The 24,494-nt window shown below is 32.7% G+C and overlaps 1 protein-coding gene and 1 long non-coding RNA gene across 2 annotated transcripts; both read left to right on the top strand.

Annotated features, from left to right (window-relative positions):
• The first annotated feature begins 1,190 nt into the window (after positions 1–1,190).
• On the top strand, positions 1,191–19,604 carry LOC134238859 (uncharacterized). Its single transcript, XM_062720963.1, has 19 exons — positions 1,191–1,275; positions 2,739–2,942; positions 3,181–3,369; positions 3,653–3,714; positions 5,044–5,563; positions 6,533–6,739; positions 7,313–7,495; positions 11,900–12,106; positions 12,532–12,714; positions 13,392–13,658; positions 14,327–14,414; positions 15,470–15,752; positions 15,956–16,043; positions 16,575–16,651; positions 16,833–16,869; positions 18,103–18,203; positions 18,304–18,420; positions 19,127–19,275; positions 19,535–19,604. Exons 1-19 carry the CDS (start codon positions 1,191–1,193, stop codon positions 19,602–19,604), a joined length of 3,117 nt encoding a protein of 1,038 aa, XP_062576947.1.
• Positions 19,605–19,914: 310 nt separating this feature from the next.
• On the top strand, positions 19,915–22,195 carry LOC134238885 (uncharacterized). Its single transcript, XR_009986112.1, has 2 exons — positions 19,915–20,025; positions 21,876–22,195. It is a non-coding gene; the product is annotated as an uncharacterized LOC134238885 (long non-coding RNA).
• The last annotated feature ends 2,299 nt before the right edge of the window (positions 22,196–24,494 follow it).

The raw sequence follows: 24,494 nt of genomic DNA, 5'->3' as shown, positions 1-24,494 counted from the left end.
AGGATATTACCATATAATTAATCATATATTCAACACTTATTTCTGATACTTTATTTACCTTTTAACGGTCCAAAACAGCCCTGTAAATAGTTTTGTAATGCCAGTTTAAAAGAGTTCCATTTCGACGTCCGTAACCACAAACAGCCATTTGTTAGCGTTGAAATGTATGTAAATTATCAGGAATTGAAGTTAAATGCATGATTAATTATTATTTACCATTTAAAAGCTGAAAAAAGTATTATATACAAGAAAAAATACCCGAAGTGAGAGAAAAAATCGTCGGCGTAAATCGAAGGTTTTTACAATGCTTGGATCTGTAGCTCTCTGCTTTATATGTCGGAATTCTGCAGCTAGTAAATGATAGAACTGTTTCTGAGGATAGCAAGATATGTTTTTTTTTTTTTTTTTAGATCAGATGGTGCGTTCATATTAATTTTCTTATCTGAAAGTACTCAAATATACCTGTTTTCATTAAAATTCAAGAACATTGCAATTCCATAAAGCATGTGTTTCAATACCTGGTTCCATGACCATAAACTGAGAATAGACTTAAGTCAAAATTTAAAATCAATATAACTTCTGAAATAATCTTGATAACAAATCAAAATTTATAACATATGTTTAAATTGAAATACATGTATACAAACCTGCTATTCTCTGATAAAGTATGCTTTATAAATGAAAAGATATTCAAAATCAAAATTTTGACTTCAGTCTGGTCTCAATTTATGATCTCCAGGCCTGGAGTTTAAGGAGCAAAAATTTAATAGGAAAGTAAAGTTCAAAGTCTCTACTTTATTTTTATGCTTAAAATGGAACATAATGTGTTTGTCAATAAATTGGTATATGCAGGGCCGTTTTATGCATAAAATTAACCAAACTCTTTACACTTTTTAAAATCTAAAATCAGAGTAATTTTTCGTGGTCACTTATTTGTAGAAAAACTGAAAATACAGAGACAGCGTCATCTCTAGTATCCATAGAGAATGTGGAGAAATTTTAAGCCTATGACAAGCAATCAAAATGGGATAGAAATGAAATGTTAACTTATCAAATTATATAACTTATGCATAATTGCCGTGATTAAAATCATTTTAATCAGGCTTTCAGTACAATCAGGACTTTGATTTGTTTATACAGTTATTTAGAAATCTTTTAAGGTCAATATTGATATGCAAACAAGCAGATAAATGCCTATTAACAGGTTAAATGGATTGAGTGTTCTTAAAGCACTCTCACACATTTGTGTGACAGAGGAAATCAACAATAACCTAGGTATTTTATGCATTCAAAGCACCAAGGTCACTTTTTTACTACCTAGTATAGTAGTATATAATCAAAACATACTTGGAAATAAAAAAAAAATTCAATCGAGTTTGATGCCTATTCTGAAGTAGGGAAATAAATTGCGAACCAAACATTTTTATAAAAAAAATCAATAGAATGAGTTTAATGTGCAAAGATGCTGGTAGTGTTACTTATTTTGATCTGCAACTTAAGAGGTAGGTGCTTTGCGCATTTATTATTTTTTTTATTTTTATAAAAAAGCTTGCAATTTACAATGAAAGAAATTGGCAATTGATCATATAGAGATGCATTTAACAATTTTCTAGGATTTCCATAAGTATTGATTGGAGACACGATTGAGATTTATTCATAAAAAGAGAAAATTAGCAATTTATCTTTGAAATAAAGTTTTTTTTAAAAATATACTTTTATAAATTAAGTTTCTTTTTATCTAATATGTTTTCCCTTCTTGTGACAATTAAACAAAGCGAACCCCTTTTAACATGGAGAAAATTTTGGTTACCAACCTTAATTGTTCTTTGTATACTGAGAACAGACACGTATTTTTCATTTGTTGTAACCAGGAAAAAATGTCTGATCAGTAACAATTGAGACTTCCCAAACCCATGAGGGGTACGCGAAGGTTTAACAAGCCAAAACCACTGACTTAACTAGAAAATACTATTTCATGGTAGGGCAGGTATATCTTTTGGTTAATTAGATACGCAGCTGCATATTCTTCATACATACAATTTCTAAACCGAGGCAGGTTATTAACAAATAATTCGATAATACAAAATGATGATTAATCTTTTACACAAAAGTTCATGTTACAGGAATTCCAACAACCTCATTTAAAATCGGTATTTTGTTAATTCTATGATCGTTTTAACAGACTTATGAACAAACATAACCTATCACTGGTTCCTATTTTGCCTGACTGTTTTCATACCAATTGTAAGGTCTTTCTTTTTGTCCTGAATTTAGATAAGAAATAAACAGTCAATATTATGGCGGATGTTTACTCCTACTAAACACTTGATCACCTGAAATTTCTGCTGTCCATGTTTATGTCCCTTTCTTAAATTTGTATTGTTCGTGGTTTTTATGAGATCAATCAATTGCCTTTTTCTTTAAAAATTCATAAATTTAATTTGATTTTCATATAATTGAAGGAATTGTGCACGGCTTGTTTTCTCTTTTGTATAAGCTTTTTTCAATGCTTATTTTTTGAAACGAGAGATGTTTCCAAAATTAAAAAAAAAATTCTACAACAGTCGCATATAGACAAATATATCGCAAGATTTAATGCACAACAGTCTAATATGCGATTATTTTGGCAACAGTTTACGATCCTAACCAAAATTATTCGGTCGCACGGATATTTTGTCGCTTCTGAAGTCCATTTATTTTGAGGGGTATTCATGTTTTTAAAATTTATCTTATTTCAGTCTACTTGTTTTGGAACTACTCGTCCGTTAGTCAGTCCTCCATTGAGAACTCAACTATCATCAACAACACTCTTTCTGCATCTCTTGCTATTGACGGAGATAACTCTACGTTTACACAAACGAAAATAGCAATCAACAACTACTGGAGAATTGATTTTACAAGCTCGATAAATATATCATGTTTTACAATCATATCAAGTGGAGGTTTGTGGATTTTATTAGAATGTCCAGACTTTCAATGTGAATTTATTGTATTATGTCAGATTTTTAAAAAGAATTTCACTTGACATACGTAGTACCTCATAATTGCATGTATGCGCTACGGCTAGGTAATTAACAAATAACATCTTTTCCTTACAGAGAGGACATATAGGCAGTACCTGCTGTCCAATCATGTTTTGTTCATCTTAATCCTTCTAATGTTTAATATTTTATGAAATAGGTAATTTCCAGATTGCCGTAGGTTTGATGAGTATAAAGAATTCAACAAAGATTTGTCAGAAGTTTTTGGAGATAAAAACACAGGAGGAGAAGGCTGTTCGGTGCTGTCAGAAACCACTTCAGGGAGATACTTTTGAGATCACCCGTACAGACTTTGGGATACTACGACTTTATGAAGTTATTCTGAGAAGTATGTATGCTTGACGTTCTCATCGATCGTAAATACGGATATAAACTATACTCAACTATAAAGTTGGTTACGATTACAAAAATTGAAACATATTTAAAAATCACTTGTTTTGCGTCGCAAAACATGCAAACACGGATTTCTAAAAGCCTTAGAGGAAGGATCAAATACCATTAAGGCGCAAGCACTGATTACACCGGCAGTGTGTTTCTTGTCATGGTCACGCAAAAGTAAAAATAAATTTATAATTTATAACTTAACGTATAACTTATAAGTATAATAAAAGTATTGAAAGCGAGCCCACCTCCCAATGTCACCCATGATGGATTCCGTCTTAGATCTACAAGAGTTAGATCAAAATCTAGACAACATTGTACTAAGAAGGATATGGAGATAACGAACAGTATTCAATATCAATATTCAAGTCCATAAAACAATACAAAATAGGGGAAGAGCAAACATGGACCTCCGATACATCAGAGGTGGATCAGGTGGGATCAGGTGCCATGGAGGAGTGAGCATCCCCTGCCGACCGGTCTCACCCGCCGTGTACTCCTTGTCATGCTCGGGAAATAACGGAAACATCCGTCGTCAATTCAGTGTATAAATAATGGACTAAAAATCAGTATGAAAAAGAAGTCAGTTATCATTTGACTGAATGATAAATTTTTCTTGCTGACAAAATCATTGTATCGACCATAGAACTTACAAAATGATGACTTTAAACGAGACTGCTGATATTCTTGTTTCATCAACTTGCTTGTCAACAATTTACCTCGTTTTACAAATTGTTCATACGTAGAGCATGCTCTTGAGTATCGAATCAACTGAGATATTTGTACTGTGTATTGCTGCATAAGTAAGGTAAGTTGAAAAAGAAGAAAAGAAGAAAAGTTAAAGTCATCACGTTTATCAGATACGTTGGTTGTTAGATTACCATTAACGTCTTTTTCAAGTAAAATATCCAAGTATGAAGCAGGTGTGTCAGACTCTGTGTTATCTTTTATCTCAAGCTAACCAGGATATATCGTATATAAGTAGGAATGGAAATTACCATTGCTAATCGACAATATGTCGTCGATATATCTAAATGTCGAGTTGAAGGCCACAGCAAATAATGATGTCGCCCGCGTGGTGTAGGCGTCTGCTCTAGAGTCGCAAAGTAAAGAATTGATCGCGGGTTTGAATTCCATTGTTGGACGTGGAGACCGGTCTTTCGGGTGAGACCGTACAAACCGAGGTCCCGTGTCGCAGTAGGTGTTGCCCAAAAGACCCTTTACTGATCAATGGCCATAAGTGCCGAGTATAGGGTCCCGACATAAATTACAGCGCTCCATCGGCAAGTTGTGGCGTCTAGACGAGAAACAACAAATTGACTACTGTAAATAAATAAAGATTGTTTTTATTGACATTGCAATATTTGTTCGTCTTTTTCTTTGCTTCTTTGACTTTTTGCTATGCATTTCAAAGATTTCTTGAGATTTCAAGAGTTCGAGTTAGTGTATCTGCTTAGTGTTTTGAAGAATGTCATTCTTTGAAATAAAATCGTAACTGTTTAAAATTCCACAATTAGTTTCAAAACGTAAACATCATTACTCAGTTATGACATTCTGATATTTTCTTTTGTATGAATTAGCATTATTAAATTTAAAAAATAGCACATGTTTTGATTTGCAGCCTGTTCAGGATGAAAAACATGGCTTGTCTTGTATCCGGTGCAGGCATTGTGCTACCTGTGATGCTAACAGCGGAATGTGTTTATCCTGCCCTCCTTCTAAATACGGAGATGACTGTGGTCTACGGTGTCCAAATAACTGCTCCAGGTGTGATATTAAGAACGGAACGTGTAAAGCTTGTTCAAGATGTGCAGGAGATTGTAACACGAAAAATGAAACATGTAGTCAATGTTATCCCGGATTTGTAAGACCACCGGTTTGTTATGCATGTAATAATTTTATCAGACATTGTGTGCGTTGTAGCAGCTCTGAAAATTGTGACCAATGTGAGGAGGGGTATCATGGCTCACAATGCAGAAAGAGAAAAGAAATGTTTGTAACTTTTACCAGCAATCTAACATACACGAATATGCCAATTGAAACTACTATCACAACACAAGATAGCGAAGAGACATCATTGGATAAATATGGAATATCAGAAAATACTTTACATGAAGGAATATCAGAGGATTTAGCGAGATGTATGACATTTCACTTTTTTTTCTCAGCAAACCATATTTTTTTTCTATGAAAATCTACTAATATTAAACGTAAATAATATTTTTTCTCTAATTCATCTAGCCTAGTGAACTTAAAATGAAACAGACCACAGAGTCTACCATTCAACTTTCTTACTTAGACGTGTTTCTAACAGTGCACCAGTAAGACTATCAAACAATTTCTATATATTAACGATGCTAACTCAACCAAACTTATATACCGTATAAGTAGAATTTTTAGCGAGGATTTAATTTTGGCATTTTTAGCGAGGGTGCTGATATCGCTAAAAATAAATTGTGTTTTATTTCAAAAGGCTCTTTGGTGAACATTTTAAAATCGCTAAAATTGCATCTCGCTAAAAATAAAATACCAGTTTTTAAGCACAAATCGCTAAATTTGGGTCTCGCTAAAATTTCCACTTGTACGGTACTTAAAACCATGCCGTAAGTACGATCAGTTTCGAAAGCAGGTATCTAAGAGATAAAATGATGTAATGGAGATTTAAATAAATAACGTTTAAGTCATCATTTCGTAAATTCTATGGTTGTTCTATAATATCCTTTTAAACAAATACAATCCATCATTAGGTCGACTCACAGTATAGGCTAATGTGTGTCACATCAATTGTTTTAAGCTAAATTTGAATTCAGAATGTTTGACCACGTTGTCAACTATTCCCAACTCTGGAACTATCAAAGGTCCTTGTTTCATACCCTGTTGTTTGTAGATATACCTTACATAGATCGTGATTAGTTTTCTTTAACTTTCACTAATTAAATTACGGTGAACAGTGTTCGTAATTAGAATTGCTCACCGCCAAAATATGACTGAGACATTCCCAACTCGGCGTTAAACAATCCCTCTCTCTCCGATAGTGTGTTTGTATAAATTTAAGGGTTATTTATTGCTTATAATGTAATTTATGCTAATTCTTTTTCTGTTCATTTAAGACTCGTTGGGAATGAAAATTAAGTCTTTACGTCAATCTTCTATGGATTATATGGGTAATGACAGCTACTCAGAAAACCTTGCAAACCTCGCTCTTGACAAAAATGCAACAACGTTTACACAAACAAACGAAGCAATCAACAACTTTTGGAGAATTGATTTTGAAGACCCAGTCAATATTACATGTTTTACCATTATTTGTGGTCAAGGTTTGTTGACAGCAGTACCTTTATACATTTTTATGTTTCACATTCACCGTCAAACCTCATTATGGAAACAGAAGATATCCTTAGGTCTGAATAAAACAAGACATATGAAAATAAGATATACCATACTTATGGTAGTTAAGCAATTTTTTAAATAATATAATTGGATTGGAAAATAAAAAAATCAATACAAAACATTATAAATATATATATTCCAGTCAATTTAATTTATGTATACATGTATGTGTAATGAACTAAAGTGATGGTTACGGTTAACGATCTTAAAATATATAAACTATCCAAGTCTGTAAAAAAGCATGTAACACGAACTCTAGAAATCCCAGAGGTGGCTTCAGGTGTTTAAAAAGATAAACATGATAATTTTTATTGTAGAGAATTTTAGAATATTACTATTATTTGAATTGACTAGAGATCTTTTCATAGATAATTAATTAATTCGTTATCTTCATTCTCATATATATCCATAACGTAAAGTACTTTTATGATTATTCGTATTTAGTCTTGAAATTATAATACTTCTGTTTTTACTCTAAATTAAATAATATCCACTTTTAGGAAATTTTAGAATCAAAATTACTTCAAGTGATACAAGTGTGGAACATACTTGTGACGAGTTTTCAGTAAACAAAGAGAAAGAATCCGTCTCACGGTGCTGCCGAAATTACATAGAGGGAACATCATTTGTGGTCTATCGTTCTGACAATGGAAAATTGAGATTATATGAAGTCAGTCTTTCAGGTATAGTTTGTGATTGCTTTAAAGTCATTACAATTAACTGATCGACTTAAACCTGATAAATTAAATGTATACTATGCATATTTTAACTTCTATTTAATTTGTTGATATTTGTTTTGATAATTTTTACGCAAATGTGAATGCACGTCATAATCTTTTGTTTTTTGACTCGTGAATATACGTAAAAAGAACAGTGAACATCGGATAATAAAGAAGTCGTTTAACAGAAAATCTTGGAAGTAAGCATTCCAGTAAATTGTTCTTGATTTACCTTAAAAAAGATGTAACGAATCTAATTTATAGGTTAATCTTAACTTCCAATATATAAAAACATAATATCGTACGTCTGAGAGTCGAAAGGCGTAGGGGAGAAAGCCTTCTCTTTTAAACATTATTTTAAAAAATATTTATATTAATACAATAAGTATTTATGTTAAACACCCCAAATACCCATCAAATTTCTTAATTCTTTCCATAATCCTCTAACACTTAAACATATTATCTCATCCTTCTTCAATAAATAAAAGTTTGTAAAACAATTTGTTGTGTGTTGCTACTTTTGTAACTTTAAATAATTTGTTATGAAATTCTCAAAATTATTATCAATAATGACGTATAAATTTTGCAGACACAAAATATAAAGATGATAAATAAACTAATTTTGTAAAGTGAGATAATTCAAATTTCCAGTAAAAATAACTTATGGGGACCGACCATAGTTTCCATTGCGCAATATTTTGCGCATCACGGTAAAATGAAGCGTATTTACGGTTTTAATGCAGCTTTTTTCGTTTAATTATTAAAATTAAACAAAATTAAGAAATTAAAGGTATAAAACTGTAATTAGAATTTGATATAGTTAATTTTTTAAATATATGCAATTGATAGGTAGGTTGATTCGTTAGTGTGTTTTTTTATGATAATCTGTAGCTCTTAAAGAAAGGGGTAATAAAAATATTATTAAAGTAAAAGTAATAAACATACGCTCTTGAAATTTAAAACATAGAAAATTGAGAGTATCTCCAATTTTTTTTAAAGTTTTTATGTGAATCCACTGTGTAAGTCAAATTTTGTAATACTCTATAAAAATAGGAAAATTTGCTAATTTTTTTGCATTTTGAGATGCCCCCTCTAGTAACAAGTGGGTAGAATTTTGCGTTTCTTACATATATTGTATAATATAATATTACTGATCAAATATTATAGTTCGAACAAAATGTCTATTGTAGTATTTGTATAATTTGCTTAAAAGTGCTAAAAATTGGCATTTTCCTATATAATCCTATAGTAAATGTACCTGTATTTTAACTTCTATTTAATTACCTGTTGACGGTACATTTCTCCCAAACTTTTGTACACTGAAATTAATGTAAGTTATAAATGGTATAAAAATGAAGAGTTGTTTTTTTACACACAATAAAACTATATATGTAAACTTATAACCGAAAAATCATGAAAATGGGTCAGAAAACGCTAAGATATAAAATTAAAACCCAAACACATTGGCGTAGGAGGTGTGGAAGGAGGTAAATAACATAAATGTATTTAATAGTTTGATATGGATGTGCGGCATTATAATATTTTTATAATAAGGATGAGATAACACTACAAGTATGGACCAGTTAAGAAGAATGATTGCCAAACTGTTAAGCTATTTAATAGCTTCAAAAATTCCTAAAAATACACTTTATGTTTCCTCATGCTGCACAATCTCACCGCAGCTCTGTTTTTGCTGTGATAAATTCAAATAAAATCAACACCGTTGTTGACATGAAAAATGTCATTTATTAAAATGACGAAATAAGAAAAAATATATACAATACATGATAGTGTGTTGATTTTGAAAAAAGGTAATCGCACAAATACATATTAATATACTGATCCCCTAAATTTACCGATAAACAATATTTGCAAAAAATATAAAAACATTAGGTATACAGCAAAAAGATGGCACTACAAAAATAAATATGCCAATGTGTCAAATGTAATTTGTATATCAATTTAAAACATATAAATGCAAGGTAGGAAAAGCTGGGGTGGTGGTGGGTGTGCCAAATTTTTTGCTGTTATTGATAGCGTCAACAAAGCGAGAATGACCCAGCGCTGACTGGTCAGTTACAGACAGCATCAAAACACGTGATTATAATGGACAACTCTGATTGGCTGCTTGTCTATTTCTGGTTTGACCATGGAAAATTTTGGAGTTGTGTAACAAGCAGCCGAAAAAGAAAAACTGGGGAAAATTACATAACATGGAACCCGACACTTGAAAGGCCTGGGAGAATTCCAGCAAATGGAGAAAATCAAAACATTGAATTTTGACAACAAAATAGAACATCTAATTACTTACATTTAGACAAAAGAAATTAAAAAATACAGCATTCAACACATAAATGAAATTATTTACATAATTGTTGTTTTATGTTTCCTCATGCTGCACAATCTCACCGCAGCTCTGTTTTTGCTGTGATAAATTCAAATAAAATCAACACCGTTGTTTTTTGAAAAATGTCATTTATTAAAATGACGAAATAAGAAAAAATATATACAATACATGATAGGGGATCAGAACAAAAGGTAATCGCACAAATACATATTAATATACTGATCCCCTAAATTTACCGATAAACAATATTTGCAAAAAATATAAAAACATTAGGTATACAGCAAAAAGATGGCACTACAAAAATAAATATGCCACCGAATGTGATTGACGAACATAGTTTGGCACTTCCTTCAATATGAGTGTTGGTAAAATGGGTAGGTAAACCCAGGCCGGGGCAAATTAAAAGCCGGGGCAGTTCGAGATTTCGGTATTTTAGAATTACGACTCATTAAACCATTACATTTGTGGGTTTTTCCGATATTTTCCACTCTATTATAACTAAATATAATTAGTTTTACATTATAAAAGCTATAGGTATGCAGAATTTACGCATTTTCAGAAAAACTGGGTCATTAAAACCGGATCCGATCACCCGGGGCAAACCAGGAAATTCAGAAATAATGAAAGCCAATTATTTCTATCGGAGGATGTTTAGCCATCACTTTTTCAACATTGCGCATCTCTAACCACATGGAGGTCCTTTTTAATTTAATAATTTAAATTATCAATTTAAATTGGGTTTGGAACTGTTTAGATTAAATGTTAATCTTCAGGAAAATCAAGTAACCTGTACATTTATTCCGGATTTTTCAGGTTTATCCCGGGTGATCGGATCCGGTTTTAATGTACGTAAATATTGCAATAACCAATGAAGACATATTAATTTTTAGTTCATATATATTCTTAAACACCAGAATTAATCATAACTTTATGGACTTTCTGTTACGTATGTCAGAAAACGTACGTTTTGGTCTTAAGAAAATGCCTACCCATTTTACCATTTACAATATTAATGAGTATTTAAAGGTAATTTTGTCAGCGAATATATAGAATAGAATCTGAAAATTTCAGCTCGATCGATAAAGTATTAAGACAAAAAATTGAAAAATCTCGATCTGCCCCGGCGTTTAATTGGCCCGGCCCGGGTTTGCCTACCCATTTCAGCAACACTCCTTCAATATAGAGAAGTACGAAAAAAGAAGGTTCATGGCTATCATAGTCAATAATATGGGATATAGATTTACAGTGCTGCAAAAAAAAAAATGAAAAATTTTACTTTGGCTATAGATATCAAAAACCCTACCAAGATACTTATAAAGGAATAGCTTTTGGTTAACAAGTTTTTCTGAATGACCACTGTTTAAGAGATTGATCCGTTGGAAGTTCGTAAATTTCTCGGGGATCTAACAACCCATAGGGTTGCAGAAAGACATGCTTGCCAACAGATAAAATGATGTAACAGGAATTCCAATAAATAACGTTTAAATTCTATGGTTGTTAACAAGCACAATCCATCATATGGTCGACTCACGGTTTAGGCTGATATGTGTTATATCAATTGTCTTATTCTAAAATTCAATTCAGAATGTTTTGTGTACCTGATCATTAATTAAGGCTCGCATCAAGTAACCATTCAGCAGGGTCTACTTTCTCCATTGTGGCAACTATTTCAGTTTTTTTTTGTTTCATAACCTGTTGTTCGTAGATTTTTCTAACATCGATCATTAATTAAATTTGAACAATAATCATAATAAAATTTACTCTCTCTCTCTCTCTCTCTCTCTCTCTCTCTCTCTCTCTCTCTCTCTCTCTCTCTCTCTCTCTCTCTCTCTCTCTCTCTCTCTCTCTCTCTCTCTCTCTCTCTCTCTCTCTCTCTCTCTCTCTCTCTCTCTCTCTCTCTCTCTCTCTCTCTCTCTCTCTCTCTCTCTCTCTCTCTCTCTCTCTCTCTCTGTGTGTCTGTGCATAAAATTAAGAGTTATTTGTTGTTTAAGGTGTTATTGATGCTATTTTTTTTATTACAGACTCGGTGGGAATGAAAATTAAGTCTTTACGTCAATCTTCTGTGGATTATATAGAAAACGACTCCTACTCACAAAACCTTGAAAACCTCGCTGTTGACAAAAATGCAACAACGTTTACCCAAACAAACGAAGCAATCAACAACTTTTGGAGAGTTGATTTCGAAGACCCAATCAATTTTACATGTTTTACCATTATTTCTGGTCAAGGTTTGTTGTGAGAATTATCAATATACTTTGTTTTGTTTGGCGTTCACCGTCAAACTTCATAATGGAGAATGAAGATATTCTAAGGTCTGAATTTATATCCTCAAATCAATCTAGTCTGTGCATGCATGTATGTATAATGAACTAAAATGGTGGTAACGAGGGAGCATAAAACACAAATCCCTGGAAATCCAAGAGGTGGCTTCAGGTGCCTAGGAAGAAAACTTTTATTGTAGATATTTTTAAAATATTACTACCGTTTGAATGAACTATAGAATTTTTTTTTATAAATAATATTCGTTATATCCCATTCTTATATATATATCCACAAAGTAACATTATTTTATGATTAGTTGATTTAATATAATTTAATTTGGAAATTACATTACTTCTGTTTTGACTCTAAATTGAATAATTTCTACTTTTAGGAAAATTTATTATCAAAATTACTTCAAGTAATACAAGTTTGGAACATACTTGTGACGAGTTTTCAGTAAACAGAGAGAAGGAATCCGTCTCACGGTGCTGCCAGAGTTACATAGAGGGAACATCATTTGTTGTCTATCGTTCAGACAATGGAAAATTAAGATTATATGAAGTCAGTCTCATAGGTATTGTTTGTAATTGCTTTAGATTAACATACAATATAAATTGAATGTAATACAGCATATTTTAACTTCTACATAATTTTAACTTCCAATGTATAAAAACCAAAATTTTACGTCGTCTGAGAGTCTTAAGGTGCTAGGGGGTAGCTTTCTGTTTTAATATTTTAAGTTTTTATAAAGAAAATATTTAATAGCTTGATATGAATGTGCGGCATTATAATATATTTTTAATTAGGATGAGCTGACACCACACGTGTGGACCAATTCAAAAAATGGTCGTTAAACTATTAATAAGCTTTAATTATCATTCCTATGACCATTCCTATGATACATTGACCTTGTCAGCAAATACAATTTATCATTGAGTCAAATGCTGGCTGATGTTTTTCATTCTAACTGTTAGTCTTATTTATACACCTTATTGATAAAGGGGTTTCCTTTTTTCCGATTATGACAAGGAGCACACGGCAAGTGTGACCGATCGGCAGGGGATACTCCAAGATCCAAGGCACCTGATCCCACCTCTGATATTTTGGAGGTCCGTGTTTGCTCTGCTCCTATTTTGTATTGTTTTATGAATTTTTAATCTTGAATACTGTTCCGTTATCTCCGAAAACCCTCTACTTTCAAATTAAAAAAAATAGGTTAATAGCTATCATCTTAATTATACTCTTTTGCAGATTGTTTTGCTGTGTACAGCTTTTGTAAGAAGTGTGAATGTGTTCGATGCTCTACTCAGGTTTCGATTGGTGGAATTTGCTCCTCATATTTTCCTTCTAAATGCAAACAGGGCTGTGATATAGGATGTTTAAAAAACTGCTCCAAATATAATGCAGAAAAAGGTTTCGAAATATCCAAAACAGCTGAAAGAGGAAAAATTGGAAACACGTTTGACTCAACAAGAAATGATGATGCACAGAGTAAAAATCCAAATGGTTCAATGAAAAGTATGTAATTTTTAAGTTTTACACATTCAAAAAAGAAGATCTCAGTAAAGAAATGGTCTACAATAAAAGATGCGTAATGTTTAATTGAGTAAGAGATGCACGAGAAGCACATGTCATCAGATTAGGTTTTCCTGACTCGGATAATTTTAATTTTCTGTTTACATTACAGTTGTATGGTTGGGACTGTAATGCGCATATGCATTATTTTTCTCTGAAACAAGTTCAGAAAACGTTTCTACTGTTGATAGATTATCTTCATTTTTCTGAGATTATAGGGATCGAATCATGATTATATCTTTAAATGTGTTGTTTATCTCGATTCACAAAAAGTTAACAATTCAACAAAAATGTGCAGCTATGATGGCATAAAACGATGACAGTTTTAAGATTGATTGTTCGTAATCTTTTTACTTTTCCTTCCAATTTTATTTACAAAGTTTTATATTACAATTTGTAAAATTCATTCTTCAATACGGTAATTAAACGGACAAGCAGGCATACAGACATTAAAACTAAACACTCGTTCAAGTCTTGCTTTTAAAGACATTTTTTTTCAGGTGAGTAAGGACATATTTCATATTCAAACATTCCCTATTTCAGATTTGGTGTCTGATATAATTCACAAAAAAACTCATTTCACTGCATTACCGTATTGTCGTTGAATTTAGATGACGGATCGCCTAAGACTGACCTAACTGGAGTTATCTTTGGAGTTGTGGTCCTGTGTTTACTTGTTTTCTTCTTTGTTATTAAAAGGTATTTGGTCATTTTTTATTTAAATGCTTGAGACATATTAAAAATCCCTTGCACTAATCAATAAATATCATTTCTTTTGTATTCTTAAAAAAAAGCAGAAACTTTAGAGTTTAAACAGATGAAGGATATACTGATCATGTCGTTCCTCATCAAATTATTACTTTTCTCAGTGGATCGAAAGACAGAGAAATAAGAAATTCTCATACAGCAGTTTGCAGAGCAAACTCGGACTTCCAGAGATTTATAGGCAGGACCAGGTCCTTACCTGATCCTTACAACATGTCAACAAATACAATTCTTACAACAAAGATACATACTAGATTTCCTTTAATGTTCTACCAAGCCTCTTTCTTAATTCACTTGTCACTGAAATATTATCAGTAAAGTGAAGAAGAAAATTCAGGAGTACTGTGCAACAATATATCAGAAAATTGGTGTACATCAGATGTGAATTCACTAGAATTCCTTTGAAATAATTTTTTTTTACTAAACCCAACGACATAAAAAATACGAATTTTTTAAACTCATGTACAACAATTCACAACGATGAATAAAGTACACGCATTTTGATATCATTGTCAGCTGTTTTTTTTCTCAATAAAAATGGAACTTGTAAATTTACTTACCTTGTCAGCGGTCATTTGCAAAAATATTTGGTTCTAAAATATTCTGCTTGTACACACAAGTGACATTTTTCATACCGATTGTTAGACTATTTTGCAAACCGAATGATTTTCTGTGATTCCCGACCCTGGCAAGGTGCACACAGATGATATGAACGGTTGGCAGAGAATGTTTACTCCTCCATGGAACCCGATCCCCTTCTGATGTTTAGAAGGTCCGTGGTTGCTCTGATCAAAATTTGTACTGTTTAAAGATTATATGAGCTTGAATACTGTTTGTTATCTCCATATATTTCTTGAAACATTTTTACAATCTATAGTTTGAATAAAATTCATCATTTTTATTCGTTTTTTACTATGAAGTTCAGATGAATGTTGACATAAATATTGTAGCAATAATGGTAATGATCCTTTTAATAATATTTGTCTTAGATCAGATAGTTCTGAAAATAGGAATTGTATCAAATATATTCATCCGGAAGCGATAGAAGAAAATGAAGAGCAAACTGAAGTTGTTCCTATGTCGCAAAACACATTTAATGACGGGGCAAACTCTATTGTTTTGGAAGAAATCACATATGTAAATGTCAGCGTAGAGAACCAGAGAGATGCCGAGTACTCAAACACCACAAGCCATAGGCTACTCGTGGACACCTTCATCGATAATCATCGTATCAGACGCGAAAACAACAAGTTTGAAGAAGACGAATTCGCGGTAAACTTCAGTCTTTTTAAGAAACTACATCAAACTTTCGAACATTTATGGGAAAATAGAGAGTGATACATGTAAATCTTAATTAACTACTTCTAACAAATGCAAAAAGTACATAGTGTAAGTTAAACCGAGTGTTTGTAATTTCTTTTTCATCACTTTATGAAACAATAAGTCTAGATAAATTAAGTTTGTGCATGTTTCAGAATTTACCGACTGGACTACTAGACCTGTGCACAGAAGCCTTGAAGACAGAGAACATTTGTAAAAATCGATACCGATATGTGTATCCTTGTAAGTATACGATTAAAATGACCTTTGACCTTATGTAAAATCATGCCACGAAAATGTCTTAATACTTTTACTGAATACAGAGTTTGGTGCCTTTCATACAATTCTACCATAAAAATAAATTACTAAGCATGTATAAGGTAAAGCAGAATTATCTCTATTTTTCGTCAATTCACACTCTATTCTTTACAAAAGATCATATGAAAAGATATATTTAACATTTTTTTTTCTTGAAAAAAAGAGGGATCATGTACACTGTTATTTCTCGGTCATTTCTTTTCCTCCAAAATAGAATTCCCTCCTAAGTTTTGAGTCTGTTTCCCACGTTCATTGGTCACGTTCTACAAATTTTATGAGGGCATAATCACTTCTGTTTTTTATATTTCTAATATCTCAATATAAAGGGTTTCGTAGCAAATATAATCAACAAATCGTTGTTTATCAGGAAGAAAATGAAACTTTCTTCGAATTCATTAATGCGGAAAAATACACTTATATTTGTGATATTAATTTTAATTTTAAATTTGATTTTAGATGACTTTTGTCGAGTTGTACTTAATACATGTGACACACCAGGAAGGAATGACTATATCAATGCCTGTTACATCGAGGTCTGGAAACATGTGCTTAGAAAATTTCAATTTTAGACTTTAAACCTGATTTTAATTTTTAACAGTTGAATATTTCCAGGATGTTGGTCGTCACTTTTTGTTTAGAATTACCAATACTTGCTACATTTGTCTTTGAAACACTTCAATCAATATTAAAACAAGGTAATTATCTTTATTATAGGACAGTCAAGGAAAACATTCCTACATTGCAGCGCAAGGTACAAAAAAATAATGCATCTAAAGATCGACTGGTTGTGTGTTGTTTTACGTCTACATCGAGAATTTTTCAAATATGGTTACGTGTTAAACGCTTCAAATTAAAGTCTAAGCAGTAAAATCTCTCAATCATGACAGCACCTGCTGTGACACGGAATCTCTGTTTTTAAGGTGTCCTCGAAAGACCCTCAACTTTCAGTATAAAAGTATTGCGTCGTTGACAAAGAAACTGCCGCTACTTATTCTTATCGACTCCGCTCAGTCGCAGCCGAGACTTCGACCTTTCGAGCATTTGTTCGATCGACTTTGTTTATTTACTCTCAGACCATACAATGGTGTATGAGGTACAAGAGCTTATTTACATATATACAAAATACAAAGTCAAGTAAGGAAGAGTAGTGTCAACTGAGAGGGATTGATTGATTAATTGTTTATTGTTTAACGTCCGTCTCGAGAATTTTTCACCCATATGCAGACGCCACCACTTGCCGGTGGAGAGCTGCAATTTATTTTCCTTTACTCGGCACTCAGGGCCACTGAGCAGTAAGGGATCTTTTTTTCCTACCAGCATCTACTGCGACAAGGTTTATATGATCTCATCCGGAGGATCAATCTTCACGTCCCACAGGTGTCAACTTAGAAAATATTACTGAAAGCAGCCCAATATCTTTTTAGCCATCAAAGACAGCTTTATCAATGAGTCAACATTTGTGATGGACATAATTTTCCCAAATTTATAAGTATTTACGTGAGACCAATACTTCATATAACTAAGTTTGAAGACTGAACCTTGACGGTTTGCATCTAATGAATTAAATTTCATTGCAAATAAAACAAGCAATCGGTGAAGGATAATTTTCAAATGAATAAACTGATGATTGAATATTAATTTGAGGGGAGAAATGGATTCTGTAAAAAGTATTATAAAATTGTAAATACAGAAAACAAAATAACTGGAATGAATGGAACAGAGATGAAAAAGTTAAAATAATTATTTAGCATGTAGAAAGCCCCTTCATATGCCAAATTCCATTAAGTGTAGATTAAGTGTCGTTCAAATCATGGCTGCGGGTCATAATAGATGGTCAAAGTTTAACAAAGAACCAAAATAATAAGAAAGTATCGATTTTATTTCATTTTTATACAAAAATAACTTAGGTGAGCATCACGGACCCTGGTTGGGCCTTTTGATTTGAACACCGTTTTTCTCATGATTCTTTAAATTCATTTTGTAGGGCCATTTACTTCATTAACTCTAATTGATTTCTGGAGAATGGTCTGGCAAGAAAATAGTTCTAGAATTGTGATGCTGACAAACTTAATGGAAGGAGACAAAGTGAGATAATTATTTTGAATCAAAAAGAGGAATTCTAGATCCTTTAAAAGTAATTCTACAACCAATTACTTGTATCAATTTTTTAAAACTTATTTTGAAGATGAAATGTCTGAAATATTGGCCTGAAGATGTGATTGAGCTTGGTAACATCAGAATTCGACTAGAATGCGAAGACAACAATGAAAATTATACAATAAGATATATGATTGTGGAACAGGTAGTAAACAAAAGCATGCAGACGGAAAATGAAGCTAAATGTTGCGTTTTATTTGACCTACAAATTAACAGCTGATGTATTCTGCCTGTTGTCTTTTTGCTACACAGTTTTTATTCTGAAATATATAGCTGATATATTTAATATAATTAATCATGAGTTCTTTTTTCACGCTTTCACAGGCGTAGAAGTGTTCTAATCACAGCATGATAATCTAATTGTAACGTTGCATGATCAAACATATAGTAGTGAACATTGAGAGCAGATAGAGTATTCCTTTTTTATAAAATTAGACAAAAATGCGAAGATACCGAACATATCTATCGACCTAGAAAAATTCTATGAACAATTCAATCTTTAAAAAGGGCATAACGCTTAAACTCGGGCAATTGCAAGAAGAACAAATGGAATATGAATTAAGTTTAGGAATGGTGTTCAAACTCAAAGTTCTATAAAAAAAAATACGAATTGTAGATAGAAAACATGGACTTCTCAAAACATCAAAGTGGGATCAGGTGCCAAGGAGTAAAAACATTCTTTGTCGAATGGTCACACATTTTCAGAGACATACACTTTATTTTATTATACGGAAATATTGTAATTAAATTATTTCAAAAATTGCAAAGGCAGGACTTATTGTTTCTGTAAAGAAGGATATTCTTGAGTTTTAATATTTTTTTTTTACATACGAGTATATATTTATCTTAAGAACAACGAGACAAGGAAGATATGCCAGTTTCACTTTACTGGTTGGCCTGATTGTGAAGTCCCATCAAATGTGGATGATCTTCTCTGTTTTCGAAACCTTGTGAAAAATGGCAGACCTGACTCTGATGGACCAATAATAGTTCACTGCAGGTAAAAAACACAACTTTAAGTTTCTTTGAGAAAAGAAAGAAAAACGCAAAAACGATAGATCACTAGCTGTACGATTTCCTAAATATTTCTTTCTCTTTCGACCTAAAATAATTGATTAAAGGAGATCGAAGTCTAATGGTAAAAAAATTAACTTTTCTAAAAGAAATTTTTCGAGATGAGTGATTTTTTCTTTCTAGTAAACAAAAGGATGATAAATATTAAAATAACCAATCTTGCAAGCTTTAAAAATTGCTAATAGGTATAAGCAAGGTCCTCATGAAATGCCAATAAAGGGAACCAGAAGCCTAGGAGGAGTAAGACTCCACTGATAAAATGGCAATGGCCTCTCTGTTGGCTTTGAACTTTCCAAAGTACGACACAACAATCATCTATCATATATTTCAGTTGCACAATAACGTCATTTGAATAAAAATTACGAAATGTAACATTACTTTTCGGGAAAAAATATAACATTCTATTTCATACCGGAATAAGATGGTAAATATAAACACAACATTATAGTGAAATATTCTTATGTGAAAAGAAGTAAACAAAGGGAAAAATTGTTATCCCGTTTTTGTGTAGTTCAGTTGTAAGGTGACCATTAAAGTATATATCTCAGTGAAAAGATATAGATTTTTTATTGCTCTGGATTATTTGTTGGAAGAAGGATCTACAATGGAAAGTGTGGATATCATCAACTGTGTCTCCAAACTCAGACAGCAAAGAGCACATTCCATACAAACCAAGGTAAGATTCACAGCTGATTCTGTAAGAGGGGTTCACAAAGGGGTGCAATTTTACCATTAATAACAAAGGGGAGTTTATCATCAACTGTGTCTCCAAACTATTCCATACAAACCAAGGTAAGATTCACAGCTGATTCTGTAAGAGGGGTTCACAAAGGGGTGCAATTTTACCATTAATAACAAAGGGGAGTATGTATATCATCAACTGTGTCTCCAAACTCAGACAGCAGAGAGCACATTCCGTACAAACCAAGGTAAGATTCACAGCCTATTCGTTGATCATCTTTTGTTTGCATTATTATTTTGGTGCAGAAAGGGTCAATTATAGAGACACATCAATTGTATATCCAAACTGATAAGACAACACTCACTGCAACAGGGGATATAGATTTAAACAGTCTCATTCAATGGATTCGTCTGCAGTGGATTTGAACCCAGGATTAGTTCCTTAATCCGCTACTCTGGAGCAGACGCTCTAAAATCTGCGTCAGGTGGGCAACCAAAAAAAAAGGAGTAGATATAATCGTTGTCTTTAAACTAAGATGTTTTATAAAAATTCAGACATAATTAATTCATAACTTATATTTGTATTTTATCTCATACGTGTTGGTGATACAGGCCGTTGGATAAACTTATGCTTTATCAACGGGTAGATGCTTTATCAATAAAATGAACCCTCGCTTCAAGATTTTATTTTATTGAAACTTTATAAAATTGTTGCCCTTATAAAATGAATGATAAAGTCTTTAAATGTCAAAGAAGTGTCTTATTTTATCAAGAACCCGTGTATTTATAAAAATTCAGACATAATTCATAACTTATATTTGTATTTTACTACGTATGCCTACCTAGTAATGTAGGTGTAACTTACCATGGATCAGCAAACAATGCAAAGTGGCCCCTAGCCTTGCCTAGCACGATTTGTACTGCCATCGTAAAAAGAGTTGATTTTCACGATCCCCATAGTCCTAATTTCAGTCAGAAGTTCGTTTGATGTAAAGCTCCAGCAATTTTCACATGATGTTTTCAAAGACACAGATAGCAAATATTCTAAATTTTGAACTCGATCTACTTTCTCTCGACGCATGTAAACATCAACGGTGCAACGTCATCAAGTTATACGTCATCAATTTGATTTTGGCAGTCATTCATGTAGTTTCGCAGGGGAAGTCACGCCCATATTGGCTTTATCCAACTCGTTGAAATGGTGTATATTCGTAAAATATATACACCATTTCAACTCGTTGGATAAAGCCAATATCAAATCACACAATATAGATATCCTCTATTTATCTTGCTAGTAAATATCATTTAATGCAATGAAGCGCATTAAAGTGGTAAAATTTTCTGTTTGAATGGAACATTTTGAGCTATCTTTAGAACGTTGTCATACAATGACATACCCATTTCTTTAGAAAAGAAAAATCGGTCAAATTATTCATTCGAATACCTGTAGAACAGGTATTACATATGATGGCCAATCAATTGGACGGTCTACAATTAACGAATACGCACATGTTTAACCGATACAAGTGTTATGGTAACTCCAAATTCATAATTATGTACAAATTCGTCGCAAAACGTGTTTTACAAAAGCGGGGACTCTCTAGCTCTCTCCTCTAACTTTTAAAATCTCCATTTCTGTGTACCATGTTGCTAGTCGCAAAGAGTGGGGTATTCAAAAGTATTACGACGAATAATTCTTTCTCGTTTCGAATTCTAAAGAAATGGGCGTGTCATTATGTAACAATGTTGACATTGACTAGAAACACCCAAAGTTTTTATTCAAACGAAAAATTTTACCACTTCAATGCGCTTCATTATATTATTTTCTTTACTTTTACATTACAGGAGCAGTACATTTTTCTGTATGATGCTCTTGCACAGGGATTGATCAATATAAGAAGAACGCCTTTATATCAGCTTGTTGATGAAATCTGAAGTCTGTCTCTTTTTATGCCCCCGTTAGCGAAGAATCGGGGTATAGAGTTTTTGCCCTGTCCGTCTGTCTGTTTGTCTGTATATCTGCAAAAAACTTAAACTTTTATCTTAACTTTTGACTAGGTGAAGCAGTGGCTTTCACATTTCAAAGGTGAATTCCTTGTTACAAGACCTTTCTTTGGGTACCACCAATTTTGACCTATTGACCTTGATTTTAGAGTTTGATACAGTTTTACGAAAAAAAATTACCAAACTTTAACCCTGGCAATAACTTTTGAACAACTGATACTTAGGCTTTCATGCTTCACATGTGTATTTATTGTGACAACCGTTCAATGGATATAAATATTTTTGAATTTTGACCTGAGAGTATGATCCACTTTGAAAAAAATGAACCTTCTTCATAACTTTTGAACAGTTGGTACTTGTACTTTCATATTTCACAAGTGTTTTGCTTGTGCAAGGACCTTTCTCTTGATACCAGCAATTTTGAACTTTGACCTTGACCTTAGAGTTTGTCTTGTATTTGAGAGACTCCAACCTTTGCCAGAAAGTGTCATACGGGGCATCATGTTTCAAAAACACATCTTTTTATTTATTCAAGACCTACATTCTATTCTTCTTTATTGATATTATCATTTTTCAATTTTTGCATTTTAGAACTTTCAGAAGAATTCATTGTCATATGCATTGTCTTGAACTGGCAATAAAATTGTAAAACATATGGTTGTATTTTTTTTTTCAACCTAATTCGCAAACCATGCTAAATGACCCTGCTATTATGCCGAAAGTAATGAGCCCTAAAAAATATAAACACTTCATTTTTTCCAAATGAAATCTGGGGAAAACGAATAATATACAAGCTGAAAAGTCCATTCAGTCAATGCAATTTGGAAGAAAAGCAAACACTCTAACACTCTAAAACATCAGAGGTGGGATCAGGGACCATGAAAAAAAAATCCTCCGTCGACCCGTTACTCCAGTCGTGTGCTCACTGTCAGGATCGGGAAAAGGGAAAATCTGTTGACAATTTAGTATGTATATAATAGCCTAACAAAGTCAGTCTGCAATCGACTTATTATGTTCCCCAAATGAAGTTGGGGAACATATTGTTTTTACTCTGTTTCTTATTATGTCGCCCCAGACGTTTTCTTGGAGATAGCTGGGACAATCTTCCTGAAACTTTCCTCAAAGGACGATCACTGGTTGTTGTTGTGCCATGTGGTCATTCAGTTTCAAAATGGCTACCGTTGCCATGGAAACCTGCAAAAAGCGACGAATTTTGTCCGCGAGTATTCTCTCTGGTCCCTTGAACATTCGTCATGAAACTTTTTTTATTTTAGTGATTAGTAATTATAGTTGTGCGATTCGCATTTAAAATTTTCAAACAATCAATTATTACCATGGAAACCAGGGGAAAGTTAAAATTCTTTAATTTCAATTTTCTCAATAACTACTCAAGCAAACGTTTTGAAACTTTCAATTTTAATTTCTTGCAATGTGTCAAAGTGATTTCTATTTTTAAAATAATTGTAATGAGTCGCTCACAGTTGCCATGGAAACGAAACAGAAAAAAGGTTAAGATGTACACGTGTTCTCCAAGGTCTACGTCACAATTCTTCGTATCCAATAAAAGTTCTTTTCATAAGGATTATATATTTGGAATAGGAAAGCCCTAGCCCTTATCGTTCAAACGTTATGGCTAAGGTTCTATGTTCAAGACGAACCCCCCCCCCCCCCGTAGGAAGCGCACAGCCAGGTAGAATACACAGATATAACATACACAACTTACAAGTAACGTTTTAAAAGTTTCATTCATAAAATTCAGTTCCCTTGATGTGATTTGATATTTTGCCAACATTCAATCTTCTTCTGTCTTGTCTCTAGATTTTATAATTATTTTATTTTATCTATGAAAAAAAAACGATTGTCAGCTGCATTATTAGCATTTCGCGTTTTCTTGTATATCCATTACTTGTATATTAATAATTTCATTAGATAATGCATGTATAAATTAGAAAATTGGTACGTCATTTACATAGTTTTTATTCATTCATAAATCCTTGGATCCGCTCCTGCAGGTGCGCGAAGCCTTCATCACCACTGTAAACAAAACATTCATCTCGCCGAAAATGTTCATGATTCCGCTAAACTGAGAAAGTTTACACATGCTTTATCATCTCATAACAAACATCAGCCCTGTGCAATGCAGTCATGCTCGAATTGAAGCGGAAAATTCAGGAATTATTTTGCGTCAGCCATGTTTTGACTGAACCCTACCCGGCATTTTGTAATTAAGGTCTTCCGTTTCGAACGGAAAGGACTGATACGACTCGATGGTTGTCCAAGCTTAGCTAATGGGTATTGTTTTAGTGATGATAAAAATGAAAGTCTTGTCCAGTACGGGGCGACATATGCTATTGCTTGCAATAGCAGACTTTCTAGTTATTATTATTAAGGTCTTCCGTCTTCAGCGGAAGACCTTCTTTTTATTCTTAGGTTTCTTTTTCACTTTTATTATTCTTTTTT

Source organism: Saccostrea cucullata, unplaced genomic scaffold, assembly GCF_032062105.1.
Source record: "Saccostrea cucullata isolate Sc308-1 unplaced genomic scaffold, CSIRO_AGI_Scuc_v1 ctg729, whole genome shotgun sequence".
In the NCBI taxonomy this organism is placed as follows: domain Eukaryota; kingdom Metazoa; phylum Mollusca; class Bivalvia; order Ostreida; family Ostreidae; genus Saccostrea; species Saccostrea cuccullata.
The sequence above is the reverse complement of the archived record's forward strand: the minus strand, read 5'-3'. Positions and strand labels throughout refer to the sequence as shown.

What these genes read in the sequence shown, in the direction of transcription:
- LOC134238859 (XM_062720963.1), top strand. Translation starts at nt 1,191, where the DNA reads ATGCCTATTAACAGGTTAAATGGATTGAGTGTTCTTAAAGCACTCTCA. An exon ending in TTCTTCTTTGTTATTAAAAG is followed by an intron (nt 14,415 to 15,469) that starts GTATTTGGTCAT and finishes TATTTGTCTTAG; the next exon opens with ATCAGATAGTTCTGAAAATA. An exon ending in ATACCGATATGTGTATCCTT is followed by an intron (nt 16,044 to 16,574) that starts GTAAGTATACGA and finishes ATTTGATTTTAG; the next exon opens with ATGACTTTTGTCGAGTTGTA.